We start from the raw sequence: 19608 nt of genomic DNA on the forward strand, positions 1-19608 counted from the left end.
CCCTGCCCATTTTTTGATAGGGTTGTTTGTTTTTTTGTTGTTCAGTTGTGTGAGTTATTTATGTATTATGGAGATTAACCCCTTGTCAGATACATGTTTTGCAAATATTTTCTCCCAGCTGGTGGGTTGTCTGTTCTTCTTGATCCTGGTTTCGTTTGTCTTGTAGAAGCTCTTTAATCTGATAAAGTCCCACTTGCTTATTTTTTCTTTAGTTTTCCTAGTCTGGGTAGGCATGTCATCTGAAAAGATTCCTTTATGACCAATGTCAAATAGTGTGTTGCCTATATTTTCTTCTATGAGTTTTATAGTTGCAGGTCTCACCTTCAGGTCTTTGATCCATTTTGAGTTAATTTTTGTGAATGGCAATAGCAGATGGTCCACTTTCATTCTTTTGCATGTAGCTGTCCAGTTTTCCCAATACCATTTATTGAAGAGACTTTTCTTTCTCCATTGTATGTTCTTAGCTCCTTTGTCGAAAATTAGCTGTCCGTATATGTGTGGTTTTATTTCTGGGCTTTCAATTCTGTTCCATCGATCTGTGTGTCTGTTTTTGTACCAGTACCATGCTGTTTTGATTACTATTGCTTTGTGGGATGTTTTTTTTTTTTTTTTTTGGTGAGGAGATCAGCCCTGTGCTAACATCCGCCAATCCTCCTCTTTTTTTGCTGAGGAAGACGGCCCTGGGCTAACATCTGTGCCCATCTTCCTCCACTTTATATGGGGCGCTGCCACAGCATGGCCTGCCAAGCAGTGCGTCGGTGCGCGCCCGGGATCCGAACCAGCGAACCCCGGGCCGCCGCAGCGGAGCGCGCACACTTAACCGCTTGCGCCACCGGGCCGGCCCCTATGTGGGATGTTTTGAAGTCAGGGATTGTGATGCCTCCAGCTTTGTTCTTTTTTCTTAGGATCGCTTTAGCTATTCGGGGTCTTTTGTTGCCCCATATGAATTTTAGTATTCTTTTAAGAAGAAAGTGTTTTTAATGGAAAAAAGGCAGAGGTTTCTGATCATTATTTTAGTTGACTCATCTTAGAAAAAGTGTTATTTCGTTTTTGGTAACCACATGTGTCTTTTCCTCTTTAGAATGGAGATCTCCTCTCATCAGTCTCACCTCCTGCAACAACTGAATGAGCAGCGCAGGCAAGATGTGTTCTGTGACTGCAGTATCCTAGTTGAAGGGAAGGTCTTCAAAGCACATCGGAATGTATTATTTGCTAGTAGTGGCTACTTTAAAATGCTTCTTTCTCAGAATTCGAAGGAGACCAGTCAGCCAACCACGGCTACATTTCAGGCTTTCTCTCCTGACACTTTTACAGTGATCCTGGACTTCGTCTATTCCGGCAAACTCTCTCTTACTGGTCAGAATGTCATAGAAGTGATGTCAGCTGCTAGTTTCCTTCAGATGACTGATGTCATTAGTGTATGTAAGACCTTTATTAAATCTTCTTTAGACATTAGTGAGAAAGAAAAAGATCGCTATTTCAGTCTCTCTGATAAAGACGCCAATTCTAATGGTATAGAACGTTCCTCTTTTTATAGCGGTGGCTGGCGAGAAGAAAGCAGTTCTCCACCTTCTCACCTAAGCCCAGATCAAGGAACAGGTATAATAAGTGGAAAATCTTGGAGTAAGTATAATTACCATCCAGCCTCCCAAAGGAATACTCAACAACCTTTGGCCAAGCATGAACAAAGGAAAGATGCCATTAAAAAATCCAAACATTTGAGGTTGTCACAGCCTTCTGAAGTTGCCCATTATAAGTCAAGCAAACGAGAAGCACGAGCATCTGATTCTTCTAGCCACATTTCCCAATCTGACGAACAAGCACAAATTGATGCTGAAATGGACTCTACTCCCGTTGGCTATCAGTATGGTCAAGGATCTGATGTCACATCCAGAAATTTTGCAGGTACCCAAAAAAAGAATCAGTCCCTCAGTCAGGTTCCAAGACTCCTACATAAATCAGTCTTATCTCAACATGGCCTTACTTTTAAGTGTTATGGGCAGTTGAACCAAGTGATTTTTTAAAATTTAATTTTAAAAAAATTAATTCATAAAACGTAAATTAAAAAATTTTTAATTAAAAATAATATTGAATAAATTTAATAAGAGTCAAAACAATCAAGTTCTGAGATTCAAAGCCCATGATTTTCTAAACCTGTGTCTATGGGTGATTAGATTACTGTTAAATGTTTAAAGCTCTTTTCTAAATGGTTTAATCCCTAACTCACATATTTTCACTTTAAATATTTTTTTTCTGAGTATTCACTGGGGAGGAGTATTTTTATACAGAAAAGTTAAATAGAGCAACCATACATATTTGCAAAGGTTCACAGACTCAAGATCTAAAAGAAATTAGACTATATCTGATTTTTTTAAGATAGAAATATAAAATTTAAAAAAAAACACACACAACCCATAACACTGATACTATAGTTCTGTGTGCAGCAATAGCATGAGGCATCTCATTTTTATGATAGTAGTAACATGCAGAGAGTTTATGTAGGTTGATAGTTTCAAAGTAATCCTCCCCTCAGCCCCATAAGACTGAAGTAGAAAATAGGGATGAGAAGTGCATATCATCCAGTTTTACACCCAGTTAATCAGTTAGTAAATTTGCGTAATAGTTTACATGTGAATTTAAAGGAAACTTATGATAAAATGAAACTCTTGCAGATTATAAGATTATATATTAGATATTAGATTATATATTTTAAAATTTTTATTTTAGAAAAATTTCAAACATACAGAAGTAAAGAGAATAGTATAATTAACCTCCATGCACCCATTACCCAGTCCCAAAAACTTTCAACTCATGGCCAATCTTATTTCATCTGCACCTCTACTCCTAAGCAAATCTCAGACATCAGAAGTTTTCATCTGTAAATATTTCAGAATATATCCCTAAAATAGTCTTAAAAAAACCCCACTACAATATCATTACTGTACCTAAACAAAATTAACAATTCCTTAACAGCCACTAAATAGTCAGTCAGTAGTCACGTTTCCCTGGTTGTCATATAAAAAAAATTTTTTTTTTTTTTTGATGAGAAAGATTGGCTCTGAGCTCCCATGTGTTGCCAATCCTCCTCTTTTTGCTTGAGGAAGATTGTCTCTGAGCTAACATCTGTGCCAGCCTTCCTCTGTTTTGTATGTGGGATGCCTGCCACAGCATGGCTTGATGAGCAGTGTTTTGGTCCTCACCTGGGATCCAAACCTGTGAACCCCAGGGTGCTAAAGCAGAGCGTGTGAACTTAACTACTACACCACTGGGCCAGCCCTGTCATAATAAATTTTTAAAAATAATTTGGTTGTAGATAATGTATTTTAAAATAATAGGCAACCTGACTGATCTTTACTAATCACATTTTCCTATGGGTTACTAACTTGAAAATATATGAAATTGTATATCATATCATAGAGCTTCCTGAAAGTCCTGCTGAGCTCTAACCATTGATGAAAGCAAGCAGAAATAACAGAGCAAAAATGGGAAATCTTTGTTGCATTTTAAAACAGCAAAAAGGTGATCTTTATTTGGGCTCTGCACTTTTTTTTTTTTTTTTTTTTTTTTGTGAGGAGATCAGCCCTGAGCTAACATCCGCCAATTCTCCTCTTTTTTTGCTGAGGAAGACGGCCCTGGGCTAACATCTGTGCCTATCTTCCTCCACTTTATATGGGACGCCGCCACAGCATGGCTTACCAAGCAGTGCGTCGGTGCGCGCCCGGGATCCGAACCAGCGAACCCCGGGCCGCCGCAGCGGAGCGCGCGCACTTAACCGCTTGCGCCACCGGGCCGGCCCCTGGGCTCTGCACTTTTATAATTCTAGGTTATTTATATCTAACTTCAATAATGAACAGCTGAATTTAACAGCTGATAAATTGATGAAGTTTGCCTCCAATCACAACAAATATTTTGAATACATATGAGTTTTATTTTATTTTATTTTTTGTGAGGAAGATCAGCCCTGAGCTAACATCCATGTCAATCCTCCTCTTTTTGCTGAGGAAGACTGGCTCTGAGCTAACATCTATTGCCAATCCTCCTCCTTTTTTTTTTCCCCAAAGCCCCAGTAGATAGTTGTATGTCATAGTTGCACATGCTTCTAGTTGCTGTATGTGGGATGCGGCCTCAGCATGGCCGGACAAGCAGTGCGTCGGTGCGTGCCCGGGATCCGAACCCGGGCCGCCAGTAGCGGAGCGCGAGCACTTAACCACTACGCCATGGGGCCAGCCCCTACATATGAGTTTTAAAACCAAAAATTAGGGGCCAGGCCAGTGGCGCAAGTGGTTAAGTGCGCCCGCTCCGCTGTGGCGGCCCGGGGTGGTCGCTGGTTCGGATCCCGGGCGCGGACCGATGCACTGCTTGGCAAGCCATGCTGTGGCAGTATCCCATATAAAGTAGAGGAAGATGGGCATGGATGTTAGCCCAGGGCCAGTCTTCCTCAGCAAAAAAAGAGGAGGATTGGCATATGTTAGCTCAGGGCCGATCTTCCTCACAAAAAAAAAAAAATTAAAGATGCTTGAAATTTTTTCACCTTTAAAAGAAAAGTATTACAAGTGTATGAACAGTAAAGGCCAGGGGATAAAAATATGTAAATAAAACAAGTTACTTAAAAGCTTAAATATTAAATACTTTTACTTTTGAATTGTGTCTACAGTTTTAAAATCCAGTACTACCTTTTCGCATTTAAAATTTAGTGATTCTATGACATTAAATAAAAAGATAAGTGTGACAGTCTAAATTTACCCAGACTTTGTAAATATATCAAACACTGAAGTTATATTTCTGTACTTTGGATTACATTGACAAGCTAGTCTTAATAAAATTTCTTTCTTCTCTCCTACCTTTCTGAGAGTCAACTCACCAACTCCTTTTGGATGCTTTATGTTATTAGAATTGTTATTATGAACTCTCCAGTGATTTAATCAAACTGTCTCCTCACAGATGATCTGCCCAGGATGCGATTCAAGTGCCCATACTGTACGCATGTGGTGAAGCGGAAAGCAGACCTAAAGCGCCACCTTCGTTGTCACACAGGAGAGAGGCCCTATCCATGTCAAGCTTGTGGAAAAAGATTTAGCAGGCTAGACCATTTAAGTAGCCATTTTCGAACAGTATGTATATGATTTTTCATCATTTTACTTCTTAAGAAATATGTGCATTTATCTGTTTTAGGATAACCTAATTTACTGAGGGAAATCTTTTCATACAAGTCTGTACTAAAAAATTTTCCAACTTAATGTTTTTACTTTGCACATAATGCATAATTTAATATGTACACATTGATTTTTATTCTCCTTTGAGACCTCAAAGTAAGAGATATTCTTTTGAATATCCATTTTAATTCACTGAAAATCTAATATGTTTTTATATACTGGTCTTTTCAGAGCCAAAGACAATGTAAACTGTAAAAATATTTTAAATGTCTCGGTCAGAATCACCACTTCAGATATTCAGCATCTACTAGTGATTTCTTGAGTCCTTATCTGGTAGGTTCTCGGTCTAGTTTCTGCTGTCCAACCTCTTTCCACTACACCCCTTTCTAGTCTTTCTAGTTTCTCTATAATCTGAAGGAAGGAGCAAGGTGAGCAGTAGAGCCATTCCCACCCAGAGCCTGGACTGTCAGCCGTCAGAAAAATCTCAGGGAATTTGCTGTTCAATGCTCTGCTGGTTTAATAAGGTAGTGACATTGGAATTATTCTGCTGTTCATCTTGCAGCAAGAATTTTTTCCAAAATCTATGTTCTATTACTCATCCTTTTATTCCATTTATACAAACTCATTTTAATTTTAAAGGACACCAAGTCACTTAAGGTGATTTCTTCTTGTGTTGCTTTATAGTTAGTTACTCAACAAATATGTTTTGAGCACCTATGTGCCAGCCCCTTTTCTAAGTGCTAGGTATACAGCAGTGAGCAGAACAGACAAAATCTCTGCCTTCATCAATCTCATGAAGCTAGATTTTTTTAAATTAAAAACAACCTTTTATTATCACAAAAGCAATGAATATGTATTGTAAAAACTAAAAATAATAAGATAAAAATACCATATTTTTATCACCCAGATATTACCATTCGTAGTACTTTACCGTATGCATATATATGGTTTTTTGTTTTTCCAAAATTAGATCATACTGTACATGCTATTTTATAACCTTTCTTTAGTGACTGGTCTCTACCTTTCTCCATCACAATAAAATTTTATATAACACCCACTTCAATTTCAAATTTCCCCATAATCCCCCAAATACCTTTTATAGCTGTTTATCCAAGCCAGAATCCAATCCAGAACCATGTATTCCATCTCATTGTTAGGTCCCTTAAATATGTTTTTTAAGCTAGCATAGTTCCCCCCACCCCCTTTTTTTTCCACAACACTGTATTACTGAAGATATTGAGCCAATTGTTTCATCAACTGTCCTACCTCTGGATTTTTCTGCTTGCTTCCACATTGTGTCATTTAGCTTCTTCTTCTATCCCCCTTGCATTTTCTGTAAACTAAAACTTTTATCCAAAGGCTTAATGGATTTAGGTTAAATACTTTGGGCTAGAACACATCAAGGGTGAAATTGTCTATTTCATGTTGTGTCACATTAGGAGACACATAATATCTGGTGGACCCATCCTTCATGTTGTTAAGAGTCATCACTGGATTAGGGTGATGATACTGTGATCTCACCATTGTACAGTTAGAGGTGCTGCCTTGTGATTAGAAAGGAATCTGTGTGGAGCTATTTTGGTATTATATGACTATCCATTTCCTCATCAACCATTCATTTAGTGGTATTAACACCAATTGATAATCTCTGTCCCAATTATTAATTTTACTTGGAGTTGTGGAATGATTTACTAATTTTATCCTTCCTTCTACCTTATTAGCTGGAATTCTATAAAGTAAAGCTTTTGCTCATCACTTTGGGCTATTTGGTTACTTTGAAATAGGGTTCCTACAGGAGCAGCAGGATAAATGTTTAATTCTTTCCCTTTAATTACCAATTTTCAAAGTAAAGAGTTGATTTAATAGTAGCCTCAAATGATAGATGAGTTTTTTTTATGGCTTTTTTTGAATAGCATATGGTCTCATGAATTTTCATTGGTTCATTGTGTTTGGATCCATAACAGTTATTATTATTTCTGATACTCAGATTTTCAGTTTTGTCCAGTGGGAATACCTTGAAGCTGGCTCTTGTGTGCTTTTGTCATAACTCCATTAAATTTTGCAAGTGTCCTTGTTCTCTGGCTCCAAAAGAGCCCTAAGCTCATCTTCTACTTTCTCTGCCACAAAACCGGGATCAACCATTTCTCAAAGGAGCTTTGGTTCCTTTTAGTGGAGAGTGAAATTAGAAACCAAAATTTGGACACCTAGAGTGCTCATTGTTATTAGGGTGTCATTCTTTTCAGACTGTTTCAGTGGACAGAGCTAGAAGATATATATTTTTTAAATAATAAGTTCATGATGATATTTTCAATTTTAACATTATTATAGTGTTTCACTTAATTTCTTTGACTTCATAATTGCATTGGAATTGGGAGGGGGTGGATGAACATGAATCTCTGTCAGAACTTTGTAACAAAAACAAATGCCTCATGATAACCATAATATTACTATCTCAGGAGAAATAAGGGTACACTCAAATTGTGTACTTTTAGTATTTACCGATTGATATATCAGTGGTTAGGCAAAAGATAATAACTGTCCTCAGTGGTAGTCCCATACATTTTTAGATATTTTACCAGACTGTATTAGTTCTCTTGGTTTTTCTACTCTTTGTGTTTGGTGGCCTACTTCTGTCCATACTGTTCTGACTTTATCTAAATGAATATGCCATAAATGTTAATTCTGCATTATTCAATTAATTAGAATAATTTTAGATTAGAACCTATAATCTATTGCTCTGACAGCTATTGAACAAAGTTGTTTATTACCAACTATAATACATAACTATTCATCAATTACAGATTTTTCCCCAAATATTTCACACATATTAACTCATTTGGTCCTCACAACCTGATTTGTAACCCCACTAAGGGGATTAATGGGGATTGTATTGCCCAGTAAGGAAGCAGGCAGGGATAATAATAGGCTGATATGTAGCAGAACCACCACAGTGGTTGTTTATAACCAGTGTCCATTCTGATTAGTCAGGCTTCTATTCTGTTTGGATGGTGCCCATACCTTACCAGTTGTTAAATATTTTGACTCTTGCCCTAGAAGCAGGTTTATAATGTTTTAAATTACTTGCTTCAAGATACATGGTTAGTAAATGACTAGGTTAGTAAGTGACAAAACCAGGACTAGAACCCAAGCCTTCCAATTTCTAGTCCAGTCCTCCTTCTGCCAGATCTTTCCTTAATAAAAGTGGCAGCAGTGCTTCTGTCCAAAAATGTTTTTTCATAAAATTAAATTTGATTAAAAAAAATTTTCTTTCTCTAGAAAAATAACAAAAATGTAATACTCACATGAAATAAGAGGTTTTTTCCCCCAAATTAAGATTTATAAAGTCCTTAAAATAGTACACAGCATATATTAAGTGCTTGCAATTATTGTTAATCTGGGTAGGTATCTCTTCTTACCTCAGATATCAAAATACTAATGGATTAAGGGATATGTGAAATTATTAAATATTTAATATTAATCATAAAAACATTATAGCCATTATTTATAGAAAGCTGGTTTCAGTATTTCTGTGACATCAATTTATCACCAAAACCTGTGATCTTTTTCTAATAACTAGATATTAATTTAATATTAATGCTTGGCTTTGAACATCTTAAGTTTATGAACTGGTACCTAGAATATCAAACTGTCTTGCTTTTGAAAAATCCTTTTTTTCACTATTTAAATCTCTACACAGATTCACCAGGCATGCAAACTAATCTGCAGAAAATGCAAACGCCATGTGACTGATCTAACAGGTCAAGTGGTACAGGAAGGAACCAGGCGCTACAGACTCTGTAATGAGTGCCTTGCTGAAGTCGGCATAGACAGCCTCCCCGTTGATTTGGAAGCTGAACAGCATCTTATGTCACCATCAGATGGAGATAAGGATTCCAGATGGCACTTGAGTGAAGATGAGAATAGATCATACGTGGAGATTGTAGAGGATGGGTCTGCTGATCTGGTCATACAACAGGTTGATGACAGTGAAGAAGAAGAAGAAAAGGAAATAAAGCCCAACATTAGGTAGTTGTAATGTGAACCAACAGAGCTGCATGTCTGCAACTTACACTGACTTCTTGTGTCTCTCTCTCCATGGTCAGAGTCTGGTTAACAAATTGATCAGACTGACTTATAAGTAATGACCTGATATAACTTGCATGCTTTCTGAACAGGCCATTGTATCCATTCTGAACTTTGTTGCCCTAAAATATGTTGCTGCACTGGAAAGAAAGACCTAGCTTGAGTTGGCATGATGGATGAACAATTAATCCTCTTACTTTTATTACAGAGATACCTTTTTCTTTTAATATTGGAAGATCTACTTAGTAAACTCTTCTCAAAGAAAATATTTTAAATAAATTTACCACAACCAAACTTTACATAAGATAATTTCAAGGTGTTTCAAAAACACATAAACTACCAATATTGAATTTTCACAGGGAACCAGGTAAGAGCACATTTAAGGGTCTGGCACCCTCCTGACTGACCTAATAAGTCTTTCTATTAACTTCAGAAATAAAACAACCTATCATTATTCTAATATCCTAAATGTTTTAGGATTGTGGCAGAAGACAAATCTAAACTGTTTGAAATTGTTCATATTTGAAATTTTTGTCATTAAGTTAAAAATTAGTCTTACGTAGTTAGTATTGTTTAAAAAAAAAAAACCAAAAACCTAAAGTAGAGTTAAGAACTTTTACCAGTTTTTAAGAGTGATTTCTAACATTTATGTACTGCTGTATTATTTATCAAGTGCTCTCTCATATTTTCTCACCTAATCAGCACGGTAAATATTGTTGTCTCTGATTTACAAATGAGGAAATTAAGGTCAGAAAGTTTAAGTGGTGGGACTGGTGACTAGCAGGTTTTGATTTTAAACGGTCCTCTTTCAACTTTCTCTCCTTGTATTGTCTCCTGAAATACCGAAGAATTAAGTCAAATCTCACCAATCTGCAGTAATTATAAAAAGAAGCCTATCAGAATTAGAAAGTATAAAAGAAAAATAATTTCATCATCTTCAACAACATATAATATCTTGAACTAGAGTTATTCAAATAGTCCTAAATAATGTCCCTACAGTATCTATTGACATGTTTTTATGTCATTATTTATATGTAATTTTTATATATAAAACTATTTGAGCAAGTTATTCTCTTAAATGCTTTAAGCATTTTTGCTTGTTTATATAATTTTTCAAAACAAACTTTTCTCTTACGATAAAAAGTTAAGTTTAAACTCCTCCTCTGCATGAATTATGAAACATTCCAAAATTATAGTTAAATTGGAGGATTATTTTAGTTCTAAAGATAAAATCTAAATACCAGAAGAACTGACCTTCATAAAGGTCTCTGCAAGTTATCACAGTTAAGCTTGATGTAATTTAATTTTGATAGAGACTCCATGTATTACAGTGTATTTGTAAATGCCATGGCATACCTCAAGACGATACTTTCTTTGTTTTTTTCTCTTATTCTTTAATTAATGATTGTCCTTAATACCAATTTGTGGGCTGAAATGGTTAATTTCTTTTAAAATTTTTTATAAATAGATGAATAACAACTTTGTTTTATGGTACTTAATTCTGAGACTCAAGATTCCCCTGATGGTAAATTTCCAGTTGCTTCAAGACTGGATGATGTGCATGAGTTCATTGTTCTCCCAACATAACCATTCCTGAATCAGGATTCTTAACAATTAAGTTGTATCCAAATGAGGAAGGGAACACTTGTCATTCTCTAGTCTCACCAGATGATTGCAACATCTTTCAAAATTATAATCTGATTTTTAGTCGTTGGAAAAATGACTGATTTGAGCTTTATTCATAGAAATGACGTAGTGCTTGCATGTATACACTCTAATGCACTTTATGATCTAAATTTTTTTATGCTATTATCTTTTGCATGCAGATTTTATATACATCAGCATGAATGTCAGCAAAGTCCACTGAACACAGTGCCACCAGCACTTATAGAGCCTTATCAGAAATAACGCTTTCTCATAATTGTTTATAACAAGCATCAAGCAATCCCCACAAAACAGCTAAGTTCACCCAACTAGACAGCGCATCTGTTCTATTATTTTAGTATCATAAAAGAACATTCGTGACATGTTTGTAAGTTGTAAATAATAACTTGTTGTATCATATATACCTAAGACCTTAGAGACCAATTCTTTCCTAGAGTGAAACTGTCTATGAATGGTTTCTTAGAAAACTGAATTCTTTGGCTTTTAAATGTGGGAAAATGTTACATAGGGGTATAATCTGTTAATATAAGCTTTATTTATGCCAAGAATTTTTTTTTAATGTTAGGAAAATAATGAGAGTTGGTTAGACCAAAGTTTGCTCTTACAGTAATGCTGTTTATCAGCTTCTGAAGGCCCTTCTAACTCTATGGTCCTCAAGAGTGTCTGGTTGATGGGATGATGTTTTGCAAATATAAAGCACCAGTCCAGTTGTGCCTAGTGTCTGGAGGAAGCAAAATGGACTAGATTAGCAGTTTAAAAGATTTTTTTTTTTTACCCAAGAAACCTTTTCTTGAAATGAATTGTTTCATAGAGAAGTTCAATCTTGAAGGGAGAAACTAAAATCAGAGCTGCTCTGGTTAAAGCTCCCTACAGGCCTTTCCCCAGACACCTCTGCAGAGCTCAGGAGTACGGCATTGAAAACCTTGGAACAAGATAACGTTTTGAATTCCCTTTGAGCATTGCAGTCTCATTTCCTTACTCCTCTTACTGTGCTTATAAGCCAGTAACAGTAGGGTCTCTCAGAGCCGCAAATCACATCCTTAGTATACAATGCTCCTTCTATAGTTATCATGTCTTAAGACTTTTCAAGAACAAATTTTTCAATATTATATTTTTGAGTAATGAAATCAAAACAAATATAGTTACTACTTTTGTGTTACCAAGTTACTGCTTAATGGATAAAAGTTTGGTGTTTCAATTACTTATGAGCTCAGAACTCAATGCATTAAAGTTATTTTGCCAAGTCATGCTAAGATATATTGAAACTTCCACTCATATTGGGTTTTTATATGTATATATTTTTGAGTCCTAAAAGTAATACTATGGAAAACCACTAAAAACAGTACAGCATAAGATGTGTTTAACTGGGAAGGGTCATAATAATAGGTACTGGAGGACCAAACTTTAGATTATAAATGGAAAGTTCTATGTTATTTTATATTGGAGTGGATCAGTATTACTATTTATCATTTATATAGCATTTTATATTTGCAAAATATTTAATAATTTTTATGTTATTCTTTATATATCTATGAAATAGGACAGTTATCCCACAGGAAAGGTCAGGAAATTGAGGCACAGACAGTAAAGCAACCTACCTGAGACAACCCAGTGAAACAATGGCAAAAATAGGAATTAGAATGATCAGATTTTCTGAATCCTAGAATATCAGCTTAATTCTCTGAGGTGTGTTTGTGTATTATTCTATTTTGTAAGATGGCTTTATACAAATAACAGTCAATTGTTTTAAAGCTGACATTATTGTATGTGGATAAATCCTATACAGAATAAATATTATGTAAAGGATGAGACTTTAATTACAAGAGTTTCAATGATAAAATTCAGATTATCACAGAAGTGGCACTACTTAGCCAGCAGCTTTATATATTGTGAAGTAAAATTAATATTTTATTTTGATCAGGAGTTTCTTAACTATTCATGCTAATGGAGCCATGAATAGACCAGGAAAATGAAATCCACAGAGGATCTATAAACTTCATTTTCTAACATGTTAGTCACTTTCTCCCTACAGAACTTGTATTAATGCCAACAAAAAGTCAAATATGTTAATAAGCAATAAACCATGAGAGAAGCCACAGGCCTCTTAACTTTTAAAGGCAAATTATTTGAAATGTACTTACTTAAATCACATGATAACACTTTCCCCATCCCTTTTTGTTTTATTCACACCAGTAAAAGCCTTTGGATACTTTATCACCTTTACATAGGAAAACAGTGACCAGGGTAATGCCAGTCACCTCTTTACCTTTGGGTTTGATTAGATCATTTGCAAACATTATTACGTTGAATACAGATTGTAAAGTTCATCTAAGAATTGATTATACTTGGTTTTGCTCTTTCAGATTTCTAGATACACAAATCCATTATACAGTTTCTTGATTTTTCCCATTGGGAAAATCTTTTAATTTCTTATTGATGTTATTTACAGCTACTTAATTCCTTTATTAAAGAGTAAGTTATTTTTATTCAGCCCGTAAGGGAAAAAAATGGAACAACATTTCTGCCTAAACCATAGCTCTCAACCTCAGCTGCACATTAGAGTCACTTGTGGAGCTTTTAAAAATACAGATGCCTAGGAAAATCAGAATTTCTGGCAGATGGGGTCTGGGCATAAATATTTTCCAAAATCTTCCCAGCATTTTTTATGTGCAAAATAGGTCCTCTATGCAAAGTTTCCCTCTGTCCTCCCCACACAGATGCTAGGGATGGGCAAGTGGACCATTTGACCTTCCAGTCGACTGCATCTCAACCCTATCAATAAGGAAAAAGTTTTACAATATGAAGTCCAGTCCAAGAAAATATTTATTTTTGTGAAATTTCAAGATACTATGTATGATTTCCTGAGTTAAAGTTTTTATTAGGGATAAACAATGACACTCTAAATTATTGGGTAGTCTTACAATAGCCCATTTTTACTTTGGGATGCATTTGGATTTTATTTGATTATGGGCATTGCATTCTGGGAATTCACACAGTACTTCAGATTAATAAAAGAATTATATTAGGAATATGTGACTGAAATACTATATCCTGAAATTTTGCAAGCTTTAATGTTTTCTTTGCTTTTGAAAAGGGAAGCAGAACACTCTCTAAGCACTATGGAGCTTAACTGCTACACATTAGATATCTATCCATGAATTGAATTAAATCATTTTTTTAAAAATTCAAGTTAAATGTCACACTAGAGAAGTAGGACTCAATTCTAAGATGTGTTATTTAAAGAAGCTTTCGGACAAATCTGGAAACAAAAATAAATTTCTTCTTTACCTTTTCAAGTATTGCCATTAAAAATTTATTTTAAAAATAACTTTAAACGACTTTTGAGTAGAGTAACCATCCTCATTTCCACTTCTAAAGTTATGTTTGCAATTCAAACACAAGTATATTCCTTCAGCAGTACTGTATATACAGACACTCCCTCGCTTAGTCTCCTACAGAAAAGAATTGCATCCAGTAACGAAGTGGTTCTTTTTTACATAATTCAAAAAGGTTAAATGCTGAAATAAAATAAAAATAGATACTGTGCCTTTTGTTGCGCATTTGAGTTGACTTAAAACATTTTTTTTCCCCTGGAGAAAAAAACGCCACAAGAACCCCGGCATTGGAAAATGGCGCCTGTAAGTATTGGCACCAGACGCTCCAGTATTTTGGGGCCATGTTAAAAAATGAAAGCCTGGGTTTTTTTTCCCCTAACCAGCAGCGACATTTATTCACGTTCAGGCGGGTGACCGGCGTGGCTTTATATTTTATTTTCAGGGACGACTACACCAGTGTGTGGGATTAAGGAGTAGGAACCTTTCTTTTCCTTTTCAGTCCTGCTTTCCCCCACAACTACTTCTCCTGGAAGTTATCACAGAGTTGGGGGCCGCTGGACCCTCGGAGAGGCCCCCGACCTACCAGACACCCCTAATGCTAGTTTGGGGGGTGAAGGAGGAGAAATTTAAAGTCTTCTGTCCTACGTAGTGGGCGCCCAATAAAGAGCCCACATTTGCCGAGTACCTACTAGATCGCGGTCCTCTGCGGTAGGCACTCGCACCGTCCCCATTTAAAACAGAAGTAACGTGAGGCTTCAGAAGTTGAATGACTGACCCAAAAGCCACCAACAACTCAGAGCGCTGTGGGGATTCGAGCCCAGAAATGGGATGCGGTAGCCAGTGCTCTACTGCCAGAGAGCCAGTCTATTTCATCCCGACTCTCGGTTATAATACTGTGGTCGTGGTCTGTGCAACGAAGCACTTTATCATCTTGGGGGTCCCCTTCAACACACAGCGGGGACAGCACCTGCAGCTGGGAGAGGTGGCCTGTCGGCCAATAAAAGCCTTACGCGCGGGTGGCCCGGTAGCTTAGTGGTTAAGTTCACGCCCTCTGCTTTGGCGGCCCTGGGGTTGGGGTTCCTCAGTTCGGATTCCAGGCGCAGACCTATACACCACTTATCAAGCCATGCCATGGCAGGTGTCCCACGTATAAAGTAGAGGAGGATGGGCATGAATGTTAGCCCAGGGCCAATCATCTTAGGCACTCCCTGCAGTCAAGCCAATAGGAACTGGGAAAAGACACCCTGGGCAGAACCTGGACCTGCCATTGGAGAGAACGACTCCCACTCTGGGAATTTATGCTGGTCAGCTTCCACCAGGGGCACCTCACTGACCGTCTCAAGTTTACCCAGAGTGCCTGCCTTTTCTCTATTCTTTCTTCCTCTATTACCTCCCTCTCTTCTTTTCTTTTTGAGGGGGTTATAACCCTTTTAAGAGAAACATTGAGCAACAAATGTTTTTAACTTGACAGACCTGTAAAGTTGGCACTATTATGGCAGATGAAGAAACTGAATTAGAGTGGTGAAAAGAATGGGCCAAGATCAGTTTGGAAGTTTCAAGAAAAACTGGAAGCAGAGGCCTTGGCTCCTACCGTAATGTAACACACACAGAAATATCCACATATTGAAGATGAAGCATTTATAATGACTTCAGGAGCCCCATCACATGCAAGGCAGAGGAATAAATGAAGTCCTGGAGGAACTTTACACTCCAGCTGGGGAGACATACATATGGCCAATAATGATGTGAGGTAGAAAGCACCAAGTGCCAGAAGTACATCCATTTATTCATTCAACAAATATCTTAGTATCTACCATTTGTAGCCTCCTCCAAGCACCCAAATCCCTAGATGGAATTCAGACAAATAATTTGGGCAGGAAGAGTTTTGTTTTTACACAAAGATGAATATAGATAAAAATGGTCGTTAATCCCAACATGCAAATAACCTCTGCTGATACTTAAAAAAAGGACGATTTTGAGCTATGCCTTGAAGAATGGAAAGGACACCAATTAGGAGACACAATGAAGGGAAAAGACAGTTGGTCAATATAACTGAGGAAAACTAGCAAATAGCTGAGTGCAGGGAATGGAAGTGTGGGCGGAGTCCAAGACAACTCCAGTCTGGAGAGTGGGAGGATAAGGGCACTATTGATAGAAATAAAGAAAGTAGAATTTGGATATGAAAACCTGACATAAAGGATCTCTCCCTAAAGAGCATGTCACGAGGGGCTTTGGAATCAGGAAGACCTGGATTAAGTGTCACTGAAACAGACCACTACAAGAAACAGACTGCTTCAAAGAAGGTATACAAAATAACCAGGAGCCAGTTCCCTCACTCCTTAAAGTACTTGCAACTTCAAAGGGGAGTTGACTACATATATTAATTGACTTAAGGAACTTTATGCAGCAATGTATCGGTAAATTTAAAATGTTGTCCGCGTATTTCATTGGAACTGACAGGACCCAGTAAAGCAGGGATCAAGCAAGTGGGATGAGTCCAAATAGCTTCTAAGAGGTGAATTTCCAGTTACATATATTGAAAAAGGACAAGATTGGCAGGTAAGAATCTGGGCAAAAGAATAGTTAGATCTACAAAACAGAAAGTAGATTAGTGGGGGGCCAGCCCTGTGGCGTAGTGGTTAAGTTCACATGCTCCACTTCGGCAGCCCAAGGTTCACAGGTTCGAATCCTAGGCGTGGACTGACGCACTGCTCATCAAGCCATGCTGTGGCAGCATCCCACATACAAAATAGAAGAAGATGGGCACAGATGTTAGCTCAGAGCCAACCTTACTCAGCAAAAAGAGGAAGACCAGCAAGAGATGTTAGCTCAGGGCCAATCTTCCTCACTAAAAAAAAAAAGAAGAAGAAAGTAAATTAGTGGTTGGTTAGGGATGGGAGGGATGGGGGGATGAGGGTGGGAGGTGACTGCTTAAATACTAGTGTGTTTCTTTTTGAAGTGAAAATGTTCTAAAATTCATTGTAGCGATGATGCACAACTGTGAAAATATACTAAAAACTGTTGAATGGCTGAATTGTATGGTATGTGAATTATATCTCAATAAAGGTGTTACGAAAACAAAGAGAAAAAGAATCTGGGCAAAAACTCAAGGGTAGTTACTGGTGAGTTATTTTGGTGCGAACTTGCCTGGTGGGTGATAGTGGGTGGGCTGCACTGGTACTGAGAGAAGACTCTGGAGAGGCCATGGTAAAACGATATAGGCAGAAACACAGTCACCCAATAATTTGTCTTTCTTCTCATTGTGATACACCCCCTGAATGTTTAATACTGTGAGCTGAAAAGGAATCAGGAACAGATAATAAACAGAAGGGAGCCTCCTAGACAGGCAATTGGTTTGGCATAAATGGATGGGCACAGCTTTTGAATAGATGCTCAACTCGGATGTGGAAGAAACTAGGTTAACAGAGGAAAGACCCGGAGCAGAGAAGCAGGAAAGGAAAAGAAGTCTGAAGAGAAGGCAAGAGAGGGAGCGGCAAAAAGGAGCGGCTTTGTTTGCCTTTCTTAATAAACGGAGACTCTAGCAGAATGGCACTGGCTACTGGGTATCTCTACGCTGGCCACACCCCCTAAGCAAGCACTATGGACTTTTTAAAAAATTAAGGAGAAAAAGGGAGCTATTCGCATTTGTGCTTGTCCCGATAATAATACCAGCCCTCACAGACTGGGCATTTACCCTGTGTCAGGCACTGTCCTAAGAGCTTTATGTGTATACATTTATTTATTCCTCTCAACAACCCTACAAGAACCCTACAAGTACTATCATCACCACTTAAAATGAGGAAATTAAGGCACAGAGAGGTTAAGCAACATGCCCCAAATGGACAGTAAGTGGCAGAACCAGGACTTGAACCCCAGTGATCTCACTCCAGTTTGTGCTATTAACCACTACATCCCCAAACCCTCGAAATAAAAATGTTAGTACAGTAATGTCTAAACTCCACAGCTCCAGGTGTAATTCCAAAATGACTCCCTTTCTCTTCATTTACAAAATAAAATTCTTAACTATCCTAACAATGCTGGGGACACCTGGTCTGTGAGTAGTCATTATCTCCATGTCAGAGTTGAGGAAACTGAGCCTTAGAGAGGTTAAGAAAATTCCCCAAAGTCATATAGCTAGTGAATGACAGGGTCAGGATTTGAATCCATGACTTAACGTCCTTCAAGTTTATACTTGGAGGTAATTTTAAAAACACACACAGTTGTGTATTTATTTGGTGGTGGGAAAAAACAATTGAAATCCACTATTCTCTACTGTCTTGTCCTAAGAAACTAGATGTTTCTACAGTTAAAATATTTTTGCTAAATAACATTAGCTTTTGAACTTTTAGAATAAGCAGCAGAGAAAGTGGGGTGGTCTTTGTCAGTCATCTGTTTTAATAAAAAGAAATATAATTTGTACTGTATAATTACATCTGACTTGTTTTTACTGAACCCCATTATACAGCACTGGTGGTAAGAGATATGGCTATGTTCTTTTTTTTTTTGGCTGAGGAAGAGTCGCCCTGAGCTAACATCCATTGCCAATCTTCCTCTTTTTCCTTTTTGCTTGAGAAAGATTAGCCCTGAGCTAACATCTGAGCCCATCTTCCTCTATTTTGTATGGGGGTAGCCACCACAGCATGGCTGACAAATGGTATAGGTCCACACCCAGGATCTGAACCTGCGAATCTGGGCCACTGAAGCAGAGCACGCCAAACTTAAACACTACACCCCAGGGCCAGCCCATGTGGCTATGCTTTTTTTCCTAGTCGAGTTTCTACTCTACTTGGCTTAATACATCCCAAGAGCTCTTCTTACTCTGGATTTGGCTCTTCCATTGCCTTCGTGGTATCCCATTGCTCATTTCACAACCAACCCCGCCAAGCAGCCCAGGATATGCAAAGGGGTCCACAAAAAAAGGACCCCACCTCAGCCTGGTAATTCATCCTAACACAAGGTAAACAGGTTCTTCTAGACATTTTTCGCTTGGAGGGCCACAATTCAAATTTACAAAACTTGCCTGAGAATAAAGAAGGTTAACAAGGACGCTACCCCAGTGATCCTATGTATTCATTTGAAGAGTTACTATTCAAATCACAGGCTCTTGGCCTAGTCTTCTTTACTTGTACTTTGTTAAATACCCAGGGAAAAATAATGCAGTGCTCAGACAGAACACTTAGAAAGTGCACAGACAAATTCTTCCTTTTAAGTCAAGCTCTGCTTACTGTAAGATATTTGGCACCACCCAGTGACAATCTTTTCTCATGTACCTGTGAATCAATAGCAACTTTGCAAACTCTTGTATTGAAAGAACACCTCAATCAAGGAATAGAGAATAGAATAATGTTGCAAATCAAATGAAAACAGTTTCA

The 19608-nt window shown here is 37.5% G+C and overlaps 1 protein-coding gene across 1 annotated transcript in view; it reads left to right on the forward strand.

The window, feature by feature from the left end:
• The window catches only part of ZBTB8A (zinc finger and BTB domain containing 8A), a 58722-nt gene extending 45399 nt beyond the window's left edge, over nucleotides 1-13323 (forward strand). Inside the window, exons 3-5 of the mRNA XM_058553563.1 lie at nucleotides 1082-1905; nucleotides 4942-5111; nucleotides 8851-13323. Coding sequence (XP_058409546.1) covers nucleotides 1083-1905; nucleotides 4942-5111; nucleotides 8851-9183 — 1326 coding nt within the window. The 5' untranslated portion in view covers nucleotide 1082 and the 3' untranslated portion in view covers nucleotides 9184-13323. The remainder of the gene's footprint in view (nucleotides 1-1081; nucleotides 1906-4941; nucleotides 5112-8850) is intronic.
• Nucleotides 13324-19608: the final 6285 nt, after the last annotated feature.

This window comes from Diceros bicornis, chromosome 13 (genome assembly GCF_020826845.1).
Source record: "Diceros bicornis minor isolate mBicDic1 chromosome 13, mDicBic1.mat.cur, whole genome shotgun sequence".
Lineage (NCBI taxonomy): Eukaryota > Metazoa > Chordata > Mammalia > Perissodactyla > Rhinocerotidae > Diceros > Diceros bicornis.